At 42.3% G+C, this 25,225-nt stretch overlaps 1 protein-coding gene across 2 annotated transcripts in view; it reads left to right on the top strand.

Annotated features, from left to right (window-relative positions):
• The window catches only part of SH2D4A (SH2 domain containing 4A), a 49,463-nt gene that overhangs the window by 4,618 nt on the left and 19,620 nt on the right, over positions 1-25,225 (top strand). For both annotated transcript variants that reach the window (XM_072114245.1, XM_072114251.1), the window contains exons 2-4: positions 2,926-3,286; positions 19,144-19,303; positions 24,956-25,094. In XM_072114245.1, the coding sequence (XP_071970346.1) occupies positions 3,106-3,286; positions 19,144-19,303; positions 24,956-25,094 (480 nt within the window). In that variant the 5' untranslated portion in view covers positions 2,926-3,105. The remainder of the gene's footprint in view (positions 1-2,925; positions 3,287-19,143; positions 19,304-24,955; positions 25,095-25,225) is intronic.

Consider the following 25,225-nt stretch of genomic DNA (forward strand, 5'->3'; position numbering starts at 1 on the left):
TGGTTCAAATGAATGAAGGGAAGAAAGTCAGAAATAGAAATGTTGTTTTATGTTTGTTATTGTAAGTTTTTTTATGTTGATCCAAAAGCTTCCACCTGCACTTTTCCTGTGGCTAGGAAAAAGAGTTTAACCTTTGAATTGCATTTATAATGGGTTGGAAGAAAAATGACGTGCAGCAGATTTGAAACCCACAACGTAATATATTTGTTCACAGCATGTACACTGCATTTAGCTTTCATGTGTTTTTATTACATTTTCTTAATTTAACAGATGAAATACATGAACCCCTTAACGACTTAGCACGGTTTTGTTTTTGCATCTCCTTACTTTCAAAAATCTATAATTTTTTCCATTTTATTGTACTTTGTAGTGAAGGTATTTATTTTAGAATGCCGTGTTGACTAAAAGCATCATCAAAACTGAATACATCTCTTTCCAAGCTGTACCACGTGAACACACCATATCAGATCCTTAGTCTTGTTAGGACAGTGCTTTGTGATGTTCCATACCATAAATATAAAAGGTCATATAACCCCTTTCAAAAGCCTTGTGTGGAATTTACAACCAGGAATGGTGACACAAAGGTAATAACGCTTGTGTCACCATCTGAGAGCTACCCATATATACCGCAGTATAAGCCGAGTTTTTCAGCACAAAAAATGTGCTTAAAAACCCTAACTCGGCTTATACTCGAATCTATTTTTTTTTTTTAAAAAGTGTATTCCCCTCCCACGTCACCTCTCCGGTAGGTCCTCTTTTATACATCGCTGCTCCGACATCGGCTCCGTGCCAGGCACACACATCATGATGTCAGCCGCATGCTGACATTCTAATGAGTGCGCCGCCATGGCACACACTATGATGTCAGCAAGTGGCTGACGTCACGGTGCATGCGACAGACCACGTAGGGACATGGAGCCAATGCCGGAGCATCGAAGAATGGAAGAGGACCTGCCAGGGGAGAGGGGGGCGTCAGAAGGTGAGTACACATTTTTTTTCCTTATAGGCTGGGTATATCTATATAGGGCAGTGAAAGCAGGCTATACACTTGGGGCAGGGGCTGATGGCTATATACTAGGGGCAGGAGAAGCAGGCCATATACTGGCTCCTGGCTATATACTAGGGGGGGCAGGGTCTGATGACTACATACTAGGGGCAGGGGCTGCATGCTATATACTGGGTGAGCAGGGGCTGCAGGCTATAAAGTGTGGGATCAGGGAAAGCAGGCTGTATACTGGGGTAGGGGCAAGGGAAGCAGACTATATACTGAGGGGCAGGTGCAGCAGGCTATATACTGGGGGGGCAGGAGAAGCAGACTATATACTGGGGGAGCAGGGACTGCTGGCTATATAGTGGGGGACAGGGGCTGCTGGACATATACGGGCGGCAAGGGGCTTCTGGCTATATACTGAGGGCATAAGCTTGCAGGCTATGTACTGGGAGACTGTGACCAATGAATTTCCCACCCTCGGCTTATACTCAAGTCAATAGTTTTTCCCAGTTTTTTGTGTTAAAATTAGGGACCTCGGCTTATACTTGGGTCAGCTTATACTCTAGTATATATGGCATATGTTTTACTTTGCCTTCGTGCTGGTTTTATGCAGGATAGGTTTTTCTAGATGTTACATTTTGGTGTATATTATAATGAGTAAAATGATGGCATCATTATTATTTGGGTTATAACGAACATAATAATACCAAAAAAATTTACTTTTTGTTTTCAAATCCATGGCATCTGTTTGGCACCCAACAATCCCAACTATCTCAGCAGTGTCCCACTGCCAAACTTTGGTTGTGATTGCATGGACATTACCCAATGTAAGTGTACATAAGTTTGTGTTGACTGGTTTCTGTCCTTCATGCAAACTGTTACTAAATTAACCAAGCAAAAATCAAAATGTAATCCCACTATAATAATAATATGTAATGTAAAACTTTCCACTAAATAAGGTTATTTTCATATGGTGGAGCAGTGACTTGCCTAAGACATGCTTTATTCATAGATAAAACTGTAGAACTTTTTGTGTGATGTGATATATTTATCTGTAATGGTCTGCAATTACGGTATTCATGAGCAACCCATAATCTAGAGGAATAGAGCTTTCAAATAGCAGGTTTAGAGATGTGAAGGAATACAGATAATGATGTCTATTTTAACCTTTAATTTCCCAAATAGCAAATTCTGCACCCTAGAAAGGAGTGGTTTGGTTGGGCAAGCTTTAAGGGAAATCTACCATAAAAATCAAGAAAGATAAAGTTACAGTTATTCATAGATCCAAGCACTGTGATTGTTGTAATTGTCTTATATCTGTTATCCATGGTCTCCTTCCTTCAAAAAAACTACTTTTAAAATTATGCTAATGGAAAGGGCTCTGGGGGAGTTACCATAACCCCTCCAAGATGTAGCTTCATAGGTTATTCCACTTTTTCTCCCTCCCCTGCTCCCTCAGCACTTCCCTCCTCCCTCTGCTTGCTGCAATTTTATGGCAGAAAGTAATTTAAAAAGTTGATTTTAGAAGGAAGAAGGCCATAGATCTATGACTAGGTGCTCATTGTTTATCATGCTTTCTTTGATGGTAGATTTCCTTAAAATTCATGCATGACACACTTGTCATCAAATAAATGAAGACAAGTAAAACTGCTGCACTCACCAGTTAAAATCATCCATATTCTTTATTCAATCATCTGCTTAAAAATGTAGATGCAGACAGTCATGTGGAGTAGGAGCAGGGAGAAGAAAAATACACACTTCAAGCAACAGCCTGTTTGGCGCTTTGTCAAGGTGTTGTTGGAGTTTGATACATTTATGTGTTTTGTTTCTGGTCAGCTGACCCTCAGTTATGAAAATATATACACATGTTATCGTAGAGTTTTATGCCAATTTTTTTCATATATCATGTGGTGATTATCCTTTTTATTTTTCAGGAATATGAATATAATTTGGACTCTTTGACATGGATCTCATATTATGCACTTATATTTCAATATTTTGATGTACAAGAAAACATCAGGACTTGCAACCAAATCTACTGGAATATTATATGTATAAAACCTCTTTGCTACTAAAAAACCCTTAGCTAAGAAGTATTCTACGTGACAGCAGCCATGCTTAAACAAATATTAGCTGATATGTACATCGATCCAGAACTCCTGGCTGAACTTAGTGAAGAACAGAAACAGATCTTGTTCTTCAAAATGAGAGAAGAACAAGTAAGGAGGTGGAAAGAGAGAGAGGCAAAATGTGAACAGAATGAAGTATTAAAGAAAAGTCACAAACCCAAAAAAGGTAAGTGCTAAAGATAGTACAATGAATATATACAAGGAAAAGGAAAAAATATATACAAGGAAAAAAGCAGCACTCCAACACAGGTAGATGTAAGGTGTCTTTTTTCCATAGTAATAAGTGGTGATGTTTCGGCTCGGTATGAGCCTTTCTCAAGCAATGTGTACAATGTATATTCATTGTACACATTGCTTCAGAAAGGCTCCCCCTATAAAAACAAACTTGGTGCTTACCTCGGCACTCATCGCGGCTCCTCTTCTCTCTCATATGTAATAGAGTGGGCAGAGACATGCACACACTATGACACAGCGGTGTTACTGCTGATTACCGTATTTTCCTGGTGGTAAGGCGCACTGGACTATAGGGCGCATTCTCAATAAAGGCCAGGTACCATGCATAATTTCATATATAAGGCGCACCAGACTATAAGTCGCAGGGTTAGGAGGAGGTCCGGGGGCGTGGTCTGAAAGCCGAGAGGAGAGGTCACAACCAGCAAGAGGCGCACTTTGGATTTCTAAGGAAATCTTAGGTTTTTATGTGCGCCTTATAGTCCGGAAAATACGGTACATCATAAAGTATGAGTGTATGGATGCGTCTCTGCCAACTCTGTTACATGTGAAACCATGGAGGGGAGGGAAGAGGAGCTGTAGGAACCGTCAGAAGGTAAATATATAAGTTTATTTACTTAAGTAAAAGTCAAGTGGAGCTTTGTCAACACAAAAATTGTAAAGGAAAACTAAGCTTATACTCGACAATATACAGTACCCTCTATTTTCTTTATTACTAATCTGTATTAGCTACATTTAAAAAATATGAGCCATCTAATCATCATCTGGGAAAAACAATTGATAAAAACAAAAACTTCTGATTTCTTTATGGAAGTGACTAATAAAGGACATATTATGACTGTCTTTTAGGATAGATAAAAGTAAATTCTTGATCTAAGAATTAATTTTTAATGGGGTCTTAAATGGCTAAGGACATAGGATATCTCTCCTTGCCGGGTACCTGAACCCCTTAACTGCCACAATAAAACATGATTGTCCCCTGGAGAGCGATCGCAAGGTGCCGGGGGAAGTTGTCATTTCAGCCGGAAGTCTGACAAAAACTTCTGTGTCTGCCATGTACGGTGGCCTATTAGTCCTAATCCAAGACTAGATCTAATAGGCAAAATGTCAGTAAAACACTGACAGATGCAATGCATAACAGGGATCAAGGTATCCCTAGTGAATGTCCCCTAATGGAACAGTAAAAAAAAAGTTAAGTAAAGTTTTTAAAAAAAAATTAAACATTTCAAAAATCACCTGAACACCTTCTCCCTTGACTTACACTGAGATCTGGTTAGCGATGTCTCTGGGTGCAGGACCATCAATTACAATGAGGGAAGCTTACCGAGATAGGGTTCAGTGTTAAACTCTCTGCCTCCTTGACTTTATACAACAAATTTATACTCACTTCAAAGTTGATTTTCTGGATGATGACACCGCCCTGGGGCAAGAAAGAAACATGATCTGGAAGGTGTTCAACTGCTTGACAACATACTGGTAGTAATTTATTAGATCAATTTCTGATGACATGTTCGCTTTAAGTAAGGTTTAAAAAAATAAATAAATAAAAAAAATTAAATAAAAATTAACCCATTGGAAAATACAAATTTTACTGCCAAAAAACAAGCCCTCATATGCCCATAAAAAAGTTATGTCTTAAAAATTGAGAATGAATGCAATTTTAGAAGGGAAAAAAGTAAAAAAGGTCTGAGTCCAGAATGTCTTGAAGGCCATTTTAGGCCGTGTCCTTAAGGTGTTAAAAGAATAATAATCCAGATTGACGGTTTGTGTACAATCAAAGCACAAAACAGGGAACATATCCCAAGTAAAAGACATAAAATTAAACTTTATTACTATCAGTAAATGCATAAAAAATTAAAAAGAGAACTTGCACTACTAGACAAATATATAGGGGCAGATTTACTTACCCGTCCCTGCGCGATCCCCGAGGTGCATTCCCCGACTCCAATGCACAGCTGCCACGATTCACTAAGATTGTGCGCCCGATATCCTGCATCTGTCGCTTCCCCGCTCGGGTCCACCTTCTTCTTCCTGATGCATGTAAGTGCTTGATCTTCCAACACAAATTCAAAGTTAAATCCTGCGGTTTGTCCGAATCCGTCGGATCGTCCTATGGCCCCATGATTTCTGTCGCATGAAAGGTAGCGCCAGTACGCCAAAATCCAATTTCGTGTGCGGCACAATCCCCGACGTGATCCCCAAAAAGTCGGGAAAACCGTCGAAAATGCGGCTGCGGGACCCTTAGTAAATATGCCTCATAGTGTCTAAAAGTCTAATACAGAATATAGAATGCAATGATCATGGCCACAGATCTACAAACACACTGGCGTGTGACTGGCAAGGTAAACAACACATCACAAGGAAAGGAGTGTAAGTATATTTACGAATGCCAGGTCAGTTGTCGAGCCAGAACAAACAAGGTGGCAGCCACATTCGACTTGTGGCCCCGAGTTAGACACTGGTGCAGTATCACATGAGGTACATAACCAAAAATGATTGGGCCCCTGTCTAGGTGCAACTAGAAATGATTGGGTACAATGTGGTGTGTGAATCTACTGACCACAATGGTCTACAGTTACCTCTTGATTAAAATGAGGTATTAGCATAATGCGCCTGGAATTTTTTTTAAATAAATGCAAGATGCGTACAATAATTGCAAGCTCATACAACAGTGGGGTAGTGGGGTGGCCTTGCAAGTCACAAATCTGGCTTTACACAGAGTTGCACTAGCAGTAGTTCTATGTTTAAGCCACTATTTTTAAAAATAGCGGGAAAAAGCCCTCCATAGTTCATATCCATAAAAATTCCTGCTGTATCCACTTTCAGGAGAACTCATGTAAAATATTAACCAGATGCCACCACACCTTGATGGGGATAATGACAGATGATAGGTGTCAGAGATGTGATAGACCAGTAAGTGACCATATTCAGATCTTCTCTAACTGTCCTCAGAATAATCCCATCTGGGGCAGATAGATGTCATGCTCAATTTATGAAGCCCTGGAACTTTTGGACTAAAATTATGTCAGACCCTGTACCTCCTTAAGCCTGAAGTACAGGGTGTTTGTTCTTGGAGGTTTCATGCCTAACACACCAACTTCCATCCATTTCTTGGAGCTCAAACCAGAAGAAGGCTCTTTTTGGCAGTTGATGCAAGGTCCAAATCTGTTAATGCTATGCAGCTTAAAGACATTATTGCACTTTCAAAAGAATGGGTATAGTCACCTTCCACTTCTCCAAACCCCCGTTCTCAACAGGAATTTCAACAGTCAAAAGTCACTCATCTGCCAGTCAATGAAAAGTCCAATGTAATAATTATTAAAAATTTCATTTTTTTGGCTATGAACCTATGTAGGCATGGGTACAGTAACCAACTTCTGCTGTGGAAAACGATTCTCAACGAGATTTTAAAAAACTCATTAGAGAAGATAAACCTCCATTCGTTGCAAGGCCAATGCGGGTTATTCAATGCAAATTAAAGCCATTTTTGGAAATACATCTGGTGTAGTCATCAGTTGGCTTCTCTAAAACCCCATCTCAATAGACTTTTCACAGCTATTTAGAGTACACATCTGGAAACCCTAAGTTTGTTTGTCATACCAATTTGGCCCCGATATACCTGTAAACTATTTTTCAATTTGTCTTGGATTACTTGCATGCGGTGCCCCATATTTTTCATGGGTAGTTGTAATGGTTCCATTTATCAACTCATATTTAATTTTAGTCAATGAGCAATTCACAAACTTTTGAGTGCTTATAATTGTCACGGGTGGTCCCGCGACCCATATCGCGGGTCGCGGGCTCACCCGTGCTTCCCTGCCCCCGCCAGCGCGCCGCCAGCGCTGCTTACCTCCTCCGGCTCCCGGCTCGCTCCCTGCCGCCGTGCGTGCGCGGTCCCGAATGCTAGGGCGCGCGCGCGGTCACTTCTCAAAATTTAAAGGGCCAGTGCGCCATTAATTGGCGCTGGCCATTTTGGCAGAATCTATTTAAGCCTGCCTCTTCCTGCAAGCCCCTGCCGGATCTTCGTGCCTAGCGCCCTAGAGAAAGCTTTTCTGATGCCTTGTGCTCTTCTTGTGAATTCCCGTTGTGACCCTGGTTCCGTTTCTGACATCGCTCCTTTGCCGCCTGCCCTGACCTGTTGCTACGTCCCTGACTCCGAACCTGTGCTGCCTGTCTTGACCGCCTGCCTGTCCCTGACTACGAGATTGTCTGCCGTTTCTGTACCTCGACCTCGGCTGCCACTGCGGACAAGTCACGCCTGTGGAACGACCTGGTGGTACCACGCCGCAGCTTGTCTAACCCGCTTTGCGGCGGGCTCTGGTGAAAACCGGGTACCACTTAGACTCCGGTCCCAGGTAGTGGCTTGTGCCATCGTCCGCAGTGGTTCAGAGGATCCACAACCTCACGGACCCTGACAGTAAGATCCGGCCATGGATCCCGCCGAGGTTCCGCTTCCTACCCGTCCGACTCTGGCTTCCATCGTGGTCCAGCAATCCCGAGAGATCGCCGCTCAACGCGAGCAGCTGGAACAGGTGACCACCTTGCTGCAGCAGCTGCTAGCCACCCAGCAACAGCAACAGCCCTCTGAGCCTGGCCCCGTGGCTCCCGCAATCCCGGCTTGTCTTCCTGCCGTTGAACCCCGGCTTCGGCTGTCTATGCCCGGCAAGTATGATGGCGATCCCAAGTTGTGCAGGGGCTTTATAACCCAATGCTCCCTGCACATAGAATTCATGCCGTCTCAATTCGTCACGGAGCGATCCAAGGTGGCCTTCATCCTCAGCCTCCTATCTGGGAAAGCCCTGGCCTGGGCTACTCCACTTTGGGATAGAGACGACCCGGTCACGGCTAATCTCTCAGCTTTTCTGGCAGAGTTCCGGTCAGTCTTTGAAGAACCTGCAAGGGCCTCTTCTGCTGAGACTGCGCTCTTGAATCTACGCCAGGGGAATTCTTCCGTGGGAGAATACGCTGTCCAGTTCCGTACCCTGGCTTCGGAACTTGCCTGGAACGACGCGGCCCTGTCCGCAGCTTTCAAGAAGGGACTTTCTCCTCAAGTTAAGGACGCCCTGGCCGCTCGGGATCTGCCGTCTTCCCTGAGTGGTCTTATCACCTTAGCCACCCGGATTGACGTGCGATTCAGGGAGCGTGCAGAGGAATCATGCCTTGAACAACACCAAGTCCGCCCACGACGTCTTCCTCGCCTGGCTCCTGCTTTCCAAAGACCACTCCAGTCTCCTGCTGTACCATCGGCAGAGGAGCCTATGGAGGTGGACAGGGCCAGACTCTCTCCTCAGGAACGTATCAGAAGACGTCAGGGAAACCTTTGTCTCTATTGTGCCAGTCCTGAGCATTTCTTGGGGTCTTGTCCTATCCGCCCTCAGCATCCGGGAAACGCCAGCACCTAGGGTTCTTGGGAGAAGCGTCCCTAGGTGTAAGCAAAGCTTCTCCACGCTTGATGATACCGGTGCGTCTCAGCTTTGGCACCTGCACCCAGATCCAGGTCTCTGCCTTCTTGGACTCTGGCTCCGCGGGGAACTTCGTGGATGCCAGCCTGGTCTCGCGGCACCACATACCCGTGGTTCGTCTAGATAAGCCATTGGTCATTTCTTCGGTTAGTGGCCAAATCCTTTCAGACCCAGTCCGGTACTGCACCAAGCCTCTGTCCGTGCAAGTCGGAGTTCTACACAAGGAGAGACTGTCCTTTTATGTTCTTCCACGGTCCACGTCCTCCGTCCTGCTGGGTCTACCATGGTTGCAGCTCCACGCCCCCGTCCTTGACTGGAGAACCGGGGAGATCCTCCAGTGGGGACCTGACTGCCGGTCTCGCTGTGTGAAGGTGTCTCATCCAGTGCCTGTCTTGGCTTCGTCTGTGGCTCCCAAGGTCCTGGAGGGCCTTCCCGCTTGCTATAAGGACTATTCTGACGTCTTCTCGAAGAAGCAAGCCCAGACGCTGCCACCTCACCGTCCTTACGACTGTCCTGTGGACCTGTTGCCGGGTATGTCCCCTCCGCGGGGTCGTGTGTACCCTCTCTCCGTACCAGAAACCGCAGCCATGTCGGAATATATCCAAGAGAATCTGCAGAGAGGATTCATACGTAAGTCCTCTTCCCCGGCTGGTGCAGGTTTTTTCTTCGTGACCAAGAAGGACGGGTCACTCCGTCCATGCATTGACTACCGCGGTCTTAACAAGGTCACAGTTAAGAACCGCTACCCATTGCCGCTGATTACGGAATTGTTTGACCGTCTTCATGGAGCCAAGGTCTTCTCCAAATTGGACCTTCGAGGGGCCTATAATCTTATCCGTATCCGTCAGGGAGACGAGTGGAAGACCGCTTTTAATACCCGTGATGGACACTTTGAGTACCTGGTAATGCCGTTTGGACTCTGCAACGCTCCAGCCGTTTTCCAAGAATTCGTAAATGACATTTTTAGAGACTTGCTTTATGTCTGCGTAGTGGTCTATCTGGACGATATCCTGGTATTCTCTCCGGACCTAGAGACACACCAAGTCCACGTACGGCAAGTTCTGAATCGTTTAAGGGCCAATCGTCTCTACGCCAAACTCGAAAAATGTCAATTTCATCAGCGGAGTATTCCATTTCTCGGCTACATCATCTCCGACAGAGGTCTCCAGATGGATCCTGCAAAGCTGTCAGCAGTTCTTCAGTGGCCCCGTCCAGTAGGACTGCGTGCTATACAGCGGTTCCTGGGATTTGCAAATTACTACCGGCAGTTCATCCCACACTTCTCCTCACTGGTGTCTCCTATCGTGGCGCTCACCAAGAAGGGTGCCAACCCCCGTCTCTGGCCTTCGTCTGCTGAAGAGGCCTTTACAAAATTAAAGTCTATGTTTGCTTCTGCTCTAGTCCTGGTGCGTCCTGACACTGAGAAGCCTTTCCATCTGGAGGTAGATGCCTCCTCTGTGGGGGCCGGTGCCGTGCTAACACAGAAAAGTTCCAAGGGCCGAACCGTCACTTGTGGATTTTTTTCTAAGACGTTCTCCCCTGCTGAGAGGAACTATTCTATAGGGGACCGAGAACTGTTGGCGATTAAGCTTGCCTTAGAAGAGTGGCGCTATCTTTTGGAGGGAGCTCGCTTTCCGGTCAGCATCTATACGGACCATAAGAACCTTCTCTATCTCCAGACGGCTCAGCGACTCAATCCTCGTCAAGCTCGCTGGTCACTCTTCTTTGCCCGGTTCGACTTCCTTATTCATTTCCGCCCGGCCGAGAAGAACATCAAGGCTGACGCCCTCTCTCGTGCCTCGGATGTCATTGGGGAGGAACCGGCTCCTCGGCATGTCATTCCTCCTGATCGACTGGTACTGGTCGCACCTGTGGATCTTCGTCAGCTTCCCCCTGGCAAGATATATGTAAAACCTGCTCTACGGAGGAAGATTCTGTCTTGGGGACATTGCTCCCGTGTGGCTGGGCATCCTGGGGTGCAGCGCTCTCTCTCCCTCATTTCCCGATTCTACTGGTGGCCAGAGCTGGCCAAGGATGTTCGGGACTTTGTGGGTTCCTGTGCTTCCTGTGCCCGGAATAAGCCATCACGTTTCAAGCCTGCTGGTCTTCTTCTACCGTTGCCGATACCCAGCTTCCCGTGGACTCACGTGGCGATGGACTTTGTCACAGACTTACCGCCTTCATCAGGCAACACCGTCATCTGGGTGGTAACTGACCGTTTTTCTAAAATGTCGCATTTTGTCCCTCTGCCAGGCCTGCCGTCTGCTCCACACCTTGCCAGCCAGTTCTTCACCCATATCTTCCGCTTGCATGGACTTCCCTTGCACATTGTCTCAGACCGTGGGGTCCAATTTGTCTCCCGCTTCTGGCGATCCCTATGCAATCAGTTACAAGTGAAACTGGACCATCCGCAGTCAAATGGACAAGTGGAGAGAGTTAACCAAACTTTGGGCTGTTACCTGCGTCACTTTGTCTCTGCCCGTCAGGACGATTGGTCCGCTCTGCTACCATGGGCAGAGTTCTCATATAACTCCCTGGACTCGGAGTCTGCCGGTGCTTCTCCGTTCTTTATTGTGTACGGAAGACATCCACGTCCACCTCTACCCCTCTCCGTGTCTGCTGATGTTCCTGCTGTGGAGGAGTTGGTAGCAGATCTTAAGACTATTTGGGAACAGACTCATCAGTCCCTGCTTCAGGCATCTGCCCGTACCAAGGCTCAGGCTGATAAGAAACGCAGGCCTCCTCCCATCTTCTCTCCAGGGGATAAAGTGTGGCTCTCTTCAAAATATGTTCGCTTGAAGATTCCCAGCTACAAACTTGGTCCTCGCTATCTGGGTCCATTTGAGGTGCTGAAGCGCATTAACCCCGTGGCCTATAAGCTACGCCTTCCTCCCACCATGCGCATCCCGAACTCCTTCCATGTCTCTCTGCTCAAGCCCGTTGTCCTGAACCGCTTCTCCCGGCAAGTTCCTCCTCCCACTCCAGTGACTGACTCCACCGACACCTATGAGGTAAAGGAGATCCTGGACATGAAAACGGTAAGGGGGAGGCAGTTCTTCTTGGTTGACTGGAAGGGGTTTGGGCCTGAGGAGAGATCTTGGGAGCCAGAGGACAATATACTGGACCGTGACCTCCTGCAAGGATTTCTCCAGCCCAGGAGGAGGGGGAGGCCGAAGGGGGGGGGTACTGTCACGGGTGGTCCCGCGACCCATATCGCGGGTCGCGGGCTCACCCGTGCTTCCCTGCCCCCGCCAGCGCGCCGCCAGCGCTGCTTACCTCCTCCGGCTCCCGGCTCGCTCCCTGCCGCCGTGCGCGCGCGGTCCCGAATGCTAGGGCGCGCGCGCGGTCACTTCTCAAAATTTAAAGGGCCAGTGCGCCATTAATTGGCGCTGGCCATTTTGGCAGAATCTATTTAAGCCTGCCTCTTCCTGCAAGCCCCTGCCGGATCTTCGTGCCTAGCGCCCTAGAGAAAGCTTTTCTGATGCCTTGTGCTCTTCTTGTGAATTCCCGTTGTGACCCTGGTTCCGTTTCTGACATCGCTCCTTTGCCGCCTGCCCTGACCTGTTGCTACGTCCCTGACTCCGAACCTGTGCTGCCTGTCTTGACCGCCTGCCTGTCCCCGACTACGAGATTGTCTGCCGTTTCTGTACCTCGACCTCGGCTGCCACTGCGGACAAGTCACGCCTGTGGAACGACCTGGTGGTACCACGCCGCAGCTTGTTTAACCCGCTTTGCGGCGGGCTCTGGTGAAAACCGGGTACCACTTAGACTCCGGTCCCAGGTAGTGGCTTGTGCCATCGTCCGCAGTGGTTCAGAGGATCCACAACCTCACGGACCCTGACAATAATGATGCCATTAGTTCTGCTTTTATTAATGTTCATTTGAACCCCATCTGTTAATATACTGTATATACAACTTCCTGTGGGTAGCCATAAAGATGTGACTTGACCCTTGACTTACCTTACTGTTTTGGACTCCTGTCAACAGGAGTAACATCAAGGACTGTTATTACTTTAAGACACATTTAGCATTCAAATAGGGAAGGCTGATCATATGTTGAAATGTTGGTGAAAGTGCACTGCTCTAAGGAATATGTGAAAGTTATTTTAAGAAACAGTAACTGGTTTTTCTAGAAGTGTAAAGTGAGGTAGAAATACTTTGGCAACTAATGGTGTATGGTAAGAAGGTACAGTTGTCTGAAATTCCTTTAAACGTAATTTAATAATTCTAATTGACATTATTTCAGAAGATATTTATGCTGTGAAGTAGGGTATGGTCACAGTATATGACTATGTTTAAGTAATATTAGATAAGTTATTGATCTCATAAATGCTTCTCTTGTTGCTCCTGAAACAGAACAGTTCTATAGAAAAGCTTGCTTCTGCAATTGCTCCCAGGATAGTCCATATACAGGATATTCCATATCCTTTTAAACCTTTGTTTGCAGATATTTCACATTTCCTTCCTAAACTTTTCCTTTTGTTACATTCTATCTTCTGCTTTTGGCTTTTCCGACTTTGGTCATGTTTTGGTTTTTCTTTACGTTTGCACTCTCCATATGTGCCATATGAATGGAGTGTGAAATATAAAAGCGTCCATGTGTTTTCTAATTGATGTGATGTATTAGAAGAACAGAAAAAACCTCCTGTAACTTGCTGATTTTTAGAAAGAGCAGTTATCGGTAATGCCTTTGTTCTTTACTTCACTGTATAGCTAGTGCCATACCTATAGTAAATGCTGTCAATCATTTAGCTTACAGTAAAACTCCACCTTGGAAGGCTCCTTAAATATTACACAAGAATGTGCACGGATGGCCTTTACAAGTAGGAAGCATTGTAAGAAAACTTTCTGAAGTTTCTAACTATTAAAATCGTTACTATTAAATCAACAGTATGTAGGTAGTAGTACAATGTGGAAACTAAGTATGTGAGAGACAGCATCTATAAAAAAAACAATTGAAAATCACATTGTATGATTTTTAAATAATTAATTCTCATTTTATTGCATGAAATACGTTTTTGACACAATAGAAAAACAAAACTTAATATTTGGTACGGAAACCTTTGTTCACAGAGGTCAGATGTTACCTGTAGCTCTTGACCAAGTTTGCATACACTGCAGCAGGGATTTTGGCCATATCCTCCTGATTCCTCCATATAGATCTTCTCCAGATCTTTCACTGGGGAATATTGAGTTTCAGCTCCCTCCAAAGATTTCCAATTGGGCTTGAGATTGGCTTGACCACTCCAGGACCTTGAAATGCGTCTCATGGTCTCATGATACTCCTTTATTGCCCTGGCTGTGTGTTTCAGGTCCTTGTCATGCTGGAAGACGCAGCCACAAACCATCTTCAATGCTCTTACTGAGGGCAAGAGGTTGCTGGCTAAAATCTTGCCTTACAGTCAAAACCTTGTTTAATAAACTCCTCACACTCAATGGAAGCTGTAAGTAGGGTTGTGGTTAATTAGCACGGATCGGGGGATAATTATCATATGCTGGCGCTCATGCATTTCCGCAGCGCGATGCATCAAGATGCTGCGGCTTCTTGATCGGGCAGGGTCCTGCACAGCGTTTATTTCTATGCCAGGCCCTGTGAAAAGTCACCAACTGCGGTGAGTGCACAGACACATGGACAGTGACACCCCGCGTCTGCCCACTCCTGCCCGCTTCGCCCTCTGTTCGGCCGGCTGCGCACCCCCTTCATGCCCCTTCACGCCCCAGGTGGCGGAATGGGCTAAATAATCGCAAATACTAGCAATATTCTGACGTGGCACAGAGGCCCTGATAAATATGCCCAATACTCTTTGTGTACTGTAGGTGTGAGTCTTAACTTCTCTTAAGATATTTAGTTTTGCTATGTTGAGTGCATAGTGTTTCGTGTGGATTTGAAATATAAGAAACTGGTTTTTCATGTGTTATCTGAAATTAATACTTAACAGTGTTAAAATTCTTTCTGCCCTTAACTTTTATTTGAAACCATGTTAATGCAAAGAATCTCTAAGAAACCAAATATACTTTCTAAATATGGAGTGGGAAATCCCGAGTCAAGTATTTACAGTAAAACATAATGTATATTAAAGGAAAAAAGATTGTTATCATAACAAGAATATCCCCCCAAAAAATCCCTTGCCACAAAAATATTTGAAAAATTCATGTGAGACAATATTATTTTCTAAATTGTTATATACAGCATAATCTACATGGAGAACATATGTGACTGTTCAGGTCAGGACACCTTTAAAATGGACCGCCAAATTTTATTTATTACAACACTATTGCTTTGTATATTATTGCTAAATTCATATTGAACCCTATGGTGATCAGTGTCCGGTACATGTTTTGTTGCCATAATAGAAAATGTCCAAGTAGAGCCATAAGGAAAATTTAATTCCAGAAAAAGAAAAACAATATTTAAAGAGAACTTTCTAAAACTTTGACCGACTCCAGACTTTTCATCCTTTTATAGTTGTTGCTGAATTCCTGTAAAAAACAAAACAGTAAGAAAATCACTTTATACTATAAATACTTATCGGATTTCAAACCAATAATAGATCTATAAGAATAGAAATATTTGAAAATGCATTGCCTTATTTTCAATGGATTTACTCCAAAGGTCATTATGTATCAATGTGACTTAAAGAAAACCTACCATTTTGATTTGATGTATTATGAACCAAACATACTTTGAGAATGCTGTAGCTACACTGATGCAGGATCATATCTTGTTTAATCCCTGAGCTGAGTGGTTTTGCTGAAAAAAGAATTATATAATTTAGGACCTTGGTAAAGAGGGATGCTTACATAAACATCACACACAGAGCTTCCTGAAAACCGCAGACAGGACTAATCATCCTGAGGTGAATCACTTATACCCAGCAGCTGGTGGATGGAGCAGCAGTTGATTACCCAGCGATTACACCTCTCTCGAGCATAACTTATTTGAGAAGAAAAGCACTGAGCCCCAGCACAGAGTGACAGAACTTCATTATCATAATTTTATAATTTTTTTTCAGCAAAACCACTCACCTTAGGGATTAAACAAGATATGTGTCTGCATCAGTGTAACCAGAGCACGCTAAAGATATGTTTGGTTCATAATGTATCAAATCAAATGGTAGGTTTACTTTAAGCCATTAAGACGTCAACTAATGTTCCTTGTGGTTACTATAAAAGCTTTCCAATTTTCAGTGTGGCGAAGTCAAGAAACAAATATCCTTAAAGTCTTAAAGTTTATTGAAATAGTGAAATATAGCTAACCCAAGTTTAATAAAGTTTTATAAAAGCTGGCAGATATCACAGACTTATAGAAGACAGTGTTTTACATATCATTGTGCCATATACTAAGAAAATGGCGGTGTAAACACAGTTGATTGTTAGCCATGAGTCACTGGGAAAAGGCTTTGTGACTAATTGTTTGAGAAATCTGATTCCTGTTTTGCTTCATTCTTCTGCACTGGAATGTGGGCCTAGTTAACTATTCTAACAGATGTACAGGTAGCACACACATAGATGTCCTGCCACTGTATATCTACCCAAAAGTCAAAAAGCTTTCATACAATAAGTCATATTGTTGCACCTTTCTGCTATAGGAATTTATACTTGCTGATGGAGAATAATGTTGTATTTGTACTAAATATCACAGTGTTGTAATGAAAGGTATCATGACCGAGGGGGTGACAACCTAAGAATAAGGCCCTTTAAACTGCCTGGGAAATTTTATCGTAGAATAGGGGCAGGGAGCAATAGAGTTATCTTAAAGAGCAAAAATCTAGATATGTCTGTTCACCCAAACTGAAGAAGCAGTGAAAGGAAAGTCACTGACTGTATATTTGCCTAATATATTAATGGTGTGTTCACATTTTGCATGTTTTGTGGAGTTCAGGCACATTGGATATCATGTAATATATATTTTACATGTAACTAGAGCAAAGAAGTATGCAACAAAAGTGAAAAACACTTATGTCACATGTTTTTTTCTTAGCTTCCTTGCTATAGTGCAATAGCAGGTACAGTACATACAATGAGCACATGCATTCCTTTGTCAAGTAAACACATACAGGTCGTATTACAGACAACAAATACAAGTCTTGCATTATGACTTGGCTTAGTACACAGTCATTTAAAGACTCTTTTCTTTATTGTACAGTTATGTTTGCTTTCACATACAATAGTAGCACATCTGCTCCATCTGCAGAATGTATATATATATTTAAAAATTATATAAGGACATAAAAAGAAAGAAATGTACACATCTGAATGGAAACATGACTATCCACAGCCTCATATGCAGCCTGAGAATCACCATAGGAAGTAATGTAGACATTCAGTCTTAATATAAAGACTATGCAAACAGATGAGAGATTTCAGTGGTATCACAGTAGATAAGGGTGAGCAAAGGCACAGATCCATCAAGTCCAACCTATTTTCATATAGGCCCTGGCCTTCTAATGTCAAAATTCAATAGTTTTAGGGAATTGGATGTTGTGATGTGCCTAATACACCTGACACCTGCATTCTGGTGTTAGTGCCAAAGAGATCGGTCATCAGGAATTGTACATTACCACTATTTTCCTTTATTACCGATTTCTTCACCAAGATTCAGTAAATGTTTAGGTAACTGAGGTAACTGAGGTAACAAAGGTCGCAATCAGCTCTGAGCTAGTTTTTACGCATGATCAGGAGCAGCAATAGATTGCTCAAAATTTGTGACTTTTTTTTAAAATGTCACAACTTTCACAACTATATTCAGAGAACATGCAGAATATTAGACCATGACCAACTTTAGAGAGAGACTTTCTTAGGTGCAAAAAATTCAAATTAGCACATGCACCCTGAAAAGTCACAAAATAAAGAAAAAGGCAGACAAAAAAAGTTTGATACATGTGCCCCAGTGTGTCTATTAATGTACAGTAGATTTTTTAAGACAAATTAAAGACACAACTATGATGCATATCCAATAATGGTAAGGATATTAATAATACCACATGCCATGATTTAAGTACTGGGTGTAAAATACCATTAAGACATTTTCTAATTGGTCACTAATTTAATTATAGCTAATTAGCTGTACTTAATGGATGTGACTATAGTATTGGTAGCATTAAGTATTGGGCATTATCTCTGGGATGTACCTAAGTTGTAACATCAGTTACATGTGTAACTTGTCTAATAAGTGTGACATATTACATAATGCCCATATTAAAAGTTAACTATTTGCCATGACGTGTTCAAGTTTATAATATGAATGAATGCAATTTTATTTTGAACTGACTACATATGTGTGTGTGAATATACTGTGGTACAGTACATGCCGAGTCTGTGCAGAAGAAGAACATGTACTGTTGCAACCCAAAATCTTTCTGGTTTAGATAAACTATTTTGATCTCTATTTATACACTTAAAGGATATGTAGGTATAAACTTATGCTTATCTTCTCTGGTGCTCCTGGTGTCCCACACCATCTTCTGTCGCTGTTGTACCCCTGTTTGTTTACAGGGGCAGCCATCCTTCGCTCCGACAACTTCCTCCTGCCTGGCGCACCCACCCGTTCCCTATCCCAGCACCTGGAACAGCATTAGTTTCAGGTGCTGGGACAGGGGACAGGTGGGCGTACCATGAGGCCGGGAGTTAGGAAAGCATACCTGCCACTGTAAACGAACAGGTGTATGACACTGACGTTCGGAGGAGCGGGACACCAGCAGTGCCAGAGGTGGTATGTGTAAGTTTATAAAGTTCCCCCGCCAAGCCACCTATATATTTTTTAACCTACTGGGACAACCCCTTTAACTTTTCACTGTCTGAGACCTCTAGCCAGTATATGATTGTTTGCAACCAATGTATGAATACTGCCTGAATAAAAGAAATTATAAGAGACTAAATCAGTATATAGTAGCCATTCACTGTAAATAAAATAACAATAATAGTTTTAAACTCCCCTACAATAATATTGTATTACTGGCAGTAGTCACTAAAATTAACAAACCAAATAATTTGAAAATGAACACCTTCATCAGGTATTGTATTTTATGGTCAGTCATCCTGCTTGTTGCAAAATAAACTCCAAAATTTTCTGCTGAGGCTGACTGCCCAGATAATTATAGAGCATGGCCTACTGCTGCCAATGTTTGTGGCTTAGGTCGTCCTCTTTTACATCAAACCTATAATTTGCATTTTTGCAGATGAAAAAAATTAAGAATTGTTTTGTTTAAAAATTTTGTAGTTGAACTAGGCATTATCAAGTGTTACAAATGTTTTATAAAGTTATGTTATATCAGTAGCTTTGATTTGTTTTGTGCCATGATTTACATATGCTTTTCTCTGTAATTCTCAGCTTCTCAAAAAACTGTACACTGGCAACTTGGCTCCAACCAGGAAGTATGGGTCTGGGTAATGGGTGAGCATTCATCAGACAAACCGTATGATGTCATCTGTGATGAAATTATAGCAGACCGTGCACGCCAGCAAGCAGAGAAAGAAGCTTTGGAGAGAAGGTAAAAGGTTTATATAAAATAATCTAAATCACTAATATTGATTCAACAGTGTAAGAAGCCTTTAGATCATATTAGCGGTTGGATGTACAGAACACTGTTATGATGCAATGGAACATACTGTAAAGCATTCTAGTGTTATCATGTCATTACATTGTACACCTTATGTGATTCAAGAAGTCACAGAGCTGTAAAAGCAATAACTATTACATTGCATCAGCTCCAGTAATACTGTGTTGTTGTGAGTCACTCGTATAATTGTTGTTCAAACAGATGTCACAAAAATAATAATGCAAATTTATGTTCTAGGTTATGGTATAGCTAGTGTATAGTATCGTTGTGTCAGACTCTCCATCAGGAGCTGTAATTGCAAATTCCCTCATATTAGTTAAAGAAAATAGCAGCATGTAGTGCTAGTCATAGTATATAAGGCTGGAATAAGATGGAAGTCCATCAAGTCCCACCATTAAGAATTAAACAAATCTTTTTTTCATCAAAACCTGTGATATTTTTGCTCTCTTGAAAGGCATCCAGGCCACCCCTGAACATGTACATAGAGTCCTCGATAACAACTGCTCTTACAGTAAAGAAACCCTATCTACGGTAGTGGTAGAACCGTCTCTCCTCTAGATGATGTCCCCTTGTCCCGGTCACAGGTCTAGCTATAAAAAGATCTTTGGAGAGATCCTTTAACTGTCCATTCAGGTATTTATACATTTGTACATATGTACAGGTGCTCGATCAGCTGTCTTTTATCTAAACTGAATAATCCCAAAATTTGTAATCTGTCATTTTATTCTGGTCCCCCCATTCCCCTAATAATCTTGGTTGCTCTCCTCTGCACCCGTTCCAGTTGTACCCTGTCCTTTTTATACACTGGTGCCCAAAACTGTACACAATATCCCATGATATCCTTCACACAAAGGCAACAGATACAGCTACAGAACCCTGATGAAACCCATTTGCAGTCAAAGGAGGCAAAATACCAAAACACTGTTGTGTAACATTAGCAACAATTCTATCAATGTTTTTAAGAAGTTCCACAACTAAGACTATAATAAATAATGTGCCTAATAACACATGCTGACATTGTGACTGGCGCAGTTAGATGCCTGCCAAATAAACATTTCTTCTCTGTATTCCCTACAATGCTAAACAGCAAGAGTACGTACAGATAGACTGGTTTCCAGGGATACACTGCATCTTCAGTTTTCCAAGTTTGTTTTGCAGACAGGGCCTGAAGTATCATCAAGGGACTTTTTAAACTTCTTTTAAACTGTAGGTTCTGTCTCTTTAGCCCCCTCTTTCTCCTGTTTTATGCTGCCTCTAGCTGACCGGCTGGAAGGAGGACACACTTCAAACAGCTATAACTTGCAACTTTTAAGCAGAATCGGCTACATCTTCTGATCCGTGGCACCTAGAAAACACGGTTCTGGTGAATTTTTAAAATGAGAATCTTTTCTATAATGTTAGCATTAGTTTATAGCTGCCACAGAACTGGAGATATCAACAGTTAAATGTACAGTCAGGAGTGCAATGAAAGTGCAACAACTACAAAATATTGGGCTAGTTTGCTACTTGAATATCAACAGACCCAATGCTTTTTCTCCAGACACATATGCCACTGACTGGTATCTGGTTATTCCCCATTTAACCGTTTAAGGACCAGGCACTTTCCTGTTTTTTCATGTCCATTTTTCACTTCCCACCTTCAAAAATCTATAACATTTTTATTTTTACACGTAAATAGCTGTGTGATGACTTGCACTTCATTTGCGTAACAAATTGCACTTCATAGTGATGGTATTAAATATTCCATGCCATTTACTGGGAAGTGGGAAAAAAATCCAAATACAGTGAAAATGGTGAAAAAAAGCATTCGCGCCGTTTTCTTGTGGGCTTGGATATTACGTCTTTCACTGAGCGCCCCAAATGACATGTCTACTTTATTCTTTGGGTCGGTACGATTAAAGGGATACCAAATTTGTATAGGTTTTATAATGGTTTCATACATTTACAAAAATTAAAATCTCCTGTACAAAAATTATTTTTTTGATTTTGCCAACTTCTGGCGCTAATAACTTTTTTATACTTTGGTGTACGGAGCTGTGGGTGGTGTCATTTTTTGTGACATTTGCTAATATTTTCAATGATATCATTTTTAGGACTGTATGACCTTTTGATCACTTTTTATAGATTTTTTTATATTTTTCAAAATGGCAAAAAAGTGTCATTTTCAACTTTGGACGCTATTTTCCGTTACGGGGTTAAACACATTGAAAAAACATTAATATATTTTGATAGATCAGGCATTTTCGGACGCGTCGATACCTAATGTGTTTATGATTTTTACTGTTTATTTATATATATGTCAGTTCTAGGGTGATTTGAATTTTTAGGTTTTTTATTATAATTTTTTTTTTAACTTTTTTATTTTTACTATTTTTCAGACTTCCTAGGGTACTTTAACCCTAGGTTGTCTGATAGATCCTATCATATACTGCCATATTACAGTAAGGCAGTATATGGGGATTTTCCTCCTCATTCATTACAATGTGCTATCAATGAAGGGGTTAAATTCCGAAGACCCGAGGCTACCATGGGGACGGATCGCCGCTCCCCGATGACGTCATGGGGAGTGACAATCCCAGGCAAGATGGCTATCTTTTTGAGGCTGCCGGCAGCTTTGCTGGCAGCCATCGCTGTGCAATATGCAGCAAAGACTTACCAGCTATAAAGAGGGCTCAGCCCGTGTATGTGCCCAACAACTGTCTAAGGCTACATGCACACTGCCATGTGCCCGCTGCACCGTAGCACGGTGGGCACGCGGCAGCGCGGGGAGAGGAGGAGGAGGTGAGCGCCGCTCGCCCCCGCCCCCTCTCCATAGGAACATATTGGCCACGGCGCCGTAATACGGGAAAAGATAGGACACCGTACTGCTCCCGTACCATGCCGTGAGCCCATAGAAGTGTATGGGGGACGTATATCGTATATGCATCATAGTGTTTGTCATTTTACTGGACAAAAATGTGCAGCATGCTAATCTATTTTATTTAACGTTATTGGAGGAAACTGAATTAAAGGAAACCTAGTAGATAAGTAGGAAGCAGGTCTGATGGTAGATCTGATGGTAGATTCTAACTTACTGCCTCTGCCGCAATCTGTAATATTACTAAACTAAAGTTTTTAACAAGTTTGGTTAGGTTTCAGGATTATTAAATGACAGATTATGGCAGAGGCAGGAAGGAGGGAATCTACCTTCAGATTTTCTGATTATAGATTCCTCATGCTAGGTTTCCTTTGAAGGACTTCTACCACTAGGATCAAGGATTATAAACAAAGCCCACTGACATACTGATGTTGGCCCCCTCTGTCAGGATCTGCTCTTCTTTTAGCTGCGTATGCCTTGGTTTTTACAAAAACAATGCTTTTAAAATTTTGTAGATGAGCCTGAGGGGCTCTGAGCTCCATAAGTTTTAATGGAGCCAGGAGCCCCTCAGGCTCATTTGCATAGTTTTTAAAGTCTTTTTTTCTTAAGGACAAAGGCAAAGAAAGTTTAAAGAACAGCAGATCCTTCTCAAGGTGGGCACACACCAGTATGTCAGTGTGCTTGGTTTACAATCAATCCTGGTGGTAGATGTCCTTTAAAGATTCCTAATAGAACCTGCAATGCAGATGTGAACACACCCTCCGGCATATGGACACCTTAAAGTGATTTTCCTTCCTGATGCGTGCTGTACTATTAGCTGCCAGGCACACTTAAATTCGGTGGCGCATGCGCACTGCCATCTTGTTTTTGATTGTCACTCATGTATGGCGGAGACTGGTTGCTATGCTATTCAACCTGTACCTGGTGGACTGCCATACTGTATTGTATGATAAAAGTGATTAGACCCTCAAGCCAAGGGTTAAAGTACCCTTGGGGGTCTTAAAAATAGTGAAAGAAAAATTAAGTTAAAAAAAAATGTATAAATCAACCCCCCCCCCCCCTTACCCTAGAACTACTATAAAAATGAGCAAAAAAATAATCATAAACATGTCAGGTATCCCTGTGTCCCAAAATTTTGTACCGCTGTGATTGTACAAACCTAAGGAATAAAAAAGGTGAGATTTGGAAAGAAAAGTGAAAAGCATAAATACAGAGACCCAAACAAAATTGTGCAAATGCATTTTTTTCGCCAATTTCACCACATTTAGTTTTTTTTCCAAATTACCAGAACACAACATGAAATTTTTTAATACCGTCACTGGAAAGTGCAATTTGATTATGAGATTTGATGCAATGTGACACCTGCACCTCCTGTTGAACAGATAAAGCCGCTTGCAGCATCCACTGCCTGCATGGCTCGTACATGGTGGATGGAGCTATCTGACAACTGCATAATGGACACTGTTGGCGGCTCTGGTAACCTGGTGTCATACCCCTACCAATCTCATAGGATTGCGCCTGATCCAGCACACATGTTCTCTATCTGGAATAAAACAACTTTTAATCATAGACATTGACGCATTTTTCAGCTGTCACATTTACAACATTCACAATTTGTATTCTATGGCTCCATCAATTGACCTTTAAACAATTTATGTTTTTTGGGCCATTATAAACAATACAAGCTAAGCGTCTAAGAACTGCATGTATATTAACTTATGTCTGGCAGCCCTGTAGTAAGTGGTTAAATAAGGCTAGGCCCTTTATCTTTGCTCAATTATTGGTTTAAGTCTGACTAGAAAGCGCTGTACTTATGTGACTCAACCATGACTGCTGTGCTTTATTATTTTGTGACCAAAGGTTGAATGACTCCAATAGCCTTCTTAGGTTTGGTTTGCAAAAGTTATTATATCAAAGTAAACTTTGTATAATATTTACAAAGCAAACAGAACAGCAAAAGTAATCTCAATGCTCAAAGTATGTGGAATAAAAAATTCTACTAATATTTATGGTATATGTATGGTAATTTGAGTTTACTTTTTATTTTGGAATATCATACTAAATGACAGCTCAATAAAAATATATTAAAAATCACTACATTAGCAAAGTGAGTTGTATGCTTCATCAACACTCAACACTATTAGACCTATTTGAAGCATAGGAAATGAAGGCGTGTGGCCGACCATTATGTGCTATATAGCTTCTACTAGAGCAGATAATTGCTTCTACAGCATGTCACCGCAAATGCTAAGAAGTGTTCTCTTTTATATAAAGGGTGGGGGGAACTTGCTGGATTCTAGTTAAAATTACTCTGTTTTGACTCTTAATAAATGTTCAGATGTGCAACAAAGCTACTAAGATTGAAATCTCTGACTGTCATGAGTACAGGCGGTCCCCTGCTTAAGGACACCCAACTTACAGACAACCCCTAGTTAAAGACGGACCCCTGTGTCCACTGTGACCTCTCTGGATGCTTTACTTTAGTCCCAGACTGCAATGATCAGCTGTAAGGTGTCTGTAATTAAGCTTTAGGATAATCCTTGGTCCCATCACAGGAAAAAATGTGGAAACTCCAATTGTCACTGTCCAAAAATACAGTTTCAACTTACATACAAATTCAACTTAAGAACAAACCTATGAAACCTATCTTGTATTTAACCAGGGTTCATTATACATGTTAATACCTGATATGTATTAGTGCTTATGTACAGCTTTTTGTTCCACAGGAAAGTTCAAGAGGCAGAATTATCCAAACACACACAAAGTGAAGCAGTAGAATCATGGAGGCAAAATGCTGAAAACAAGAAACCTACCAAAGAAGAAAACTCAACAGTGGAGCAAACCAGAATAAATAATGAAAATCAGGTAAAGAATAAGCATGTTTCAGCCAGGCTGCGGTGAACCAGACGTGACACACAGCACAATCCTCTGTTGATGGTTTTAGGTTAAAAAATCCAAATCTCACAATTTTTCTTGATACAAAATGTACCTCTAAT

The sequence above is a fragment of the Engystomops pustulosus genome, chromosome 1, assembly GCF_040894005.1.
Source record: "Engystomops pustulosus chromosome 1, aEngPut4.maternal, whole genome shotgun sequence".
Taxonomy (NCBI): domain Eukaryota; kingdom Metazoa; phylum Chordata; class Amphibia; order Anura; family Leptodactylidae; genus Engystomops; species Engystomops pustulosus.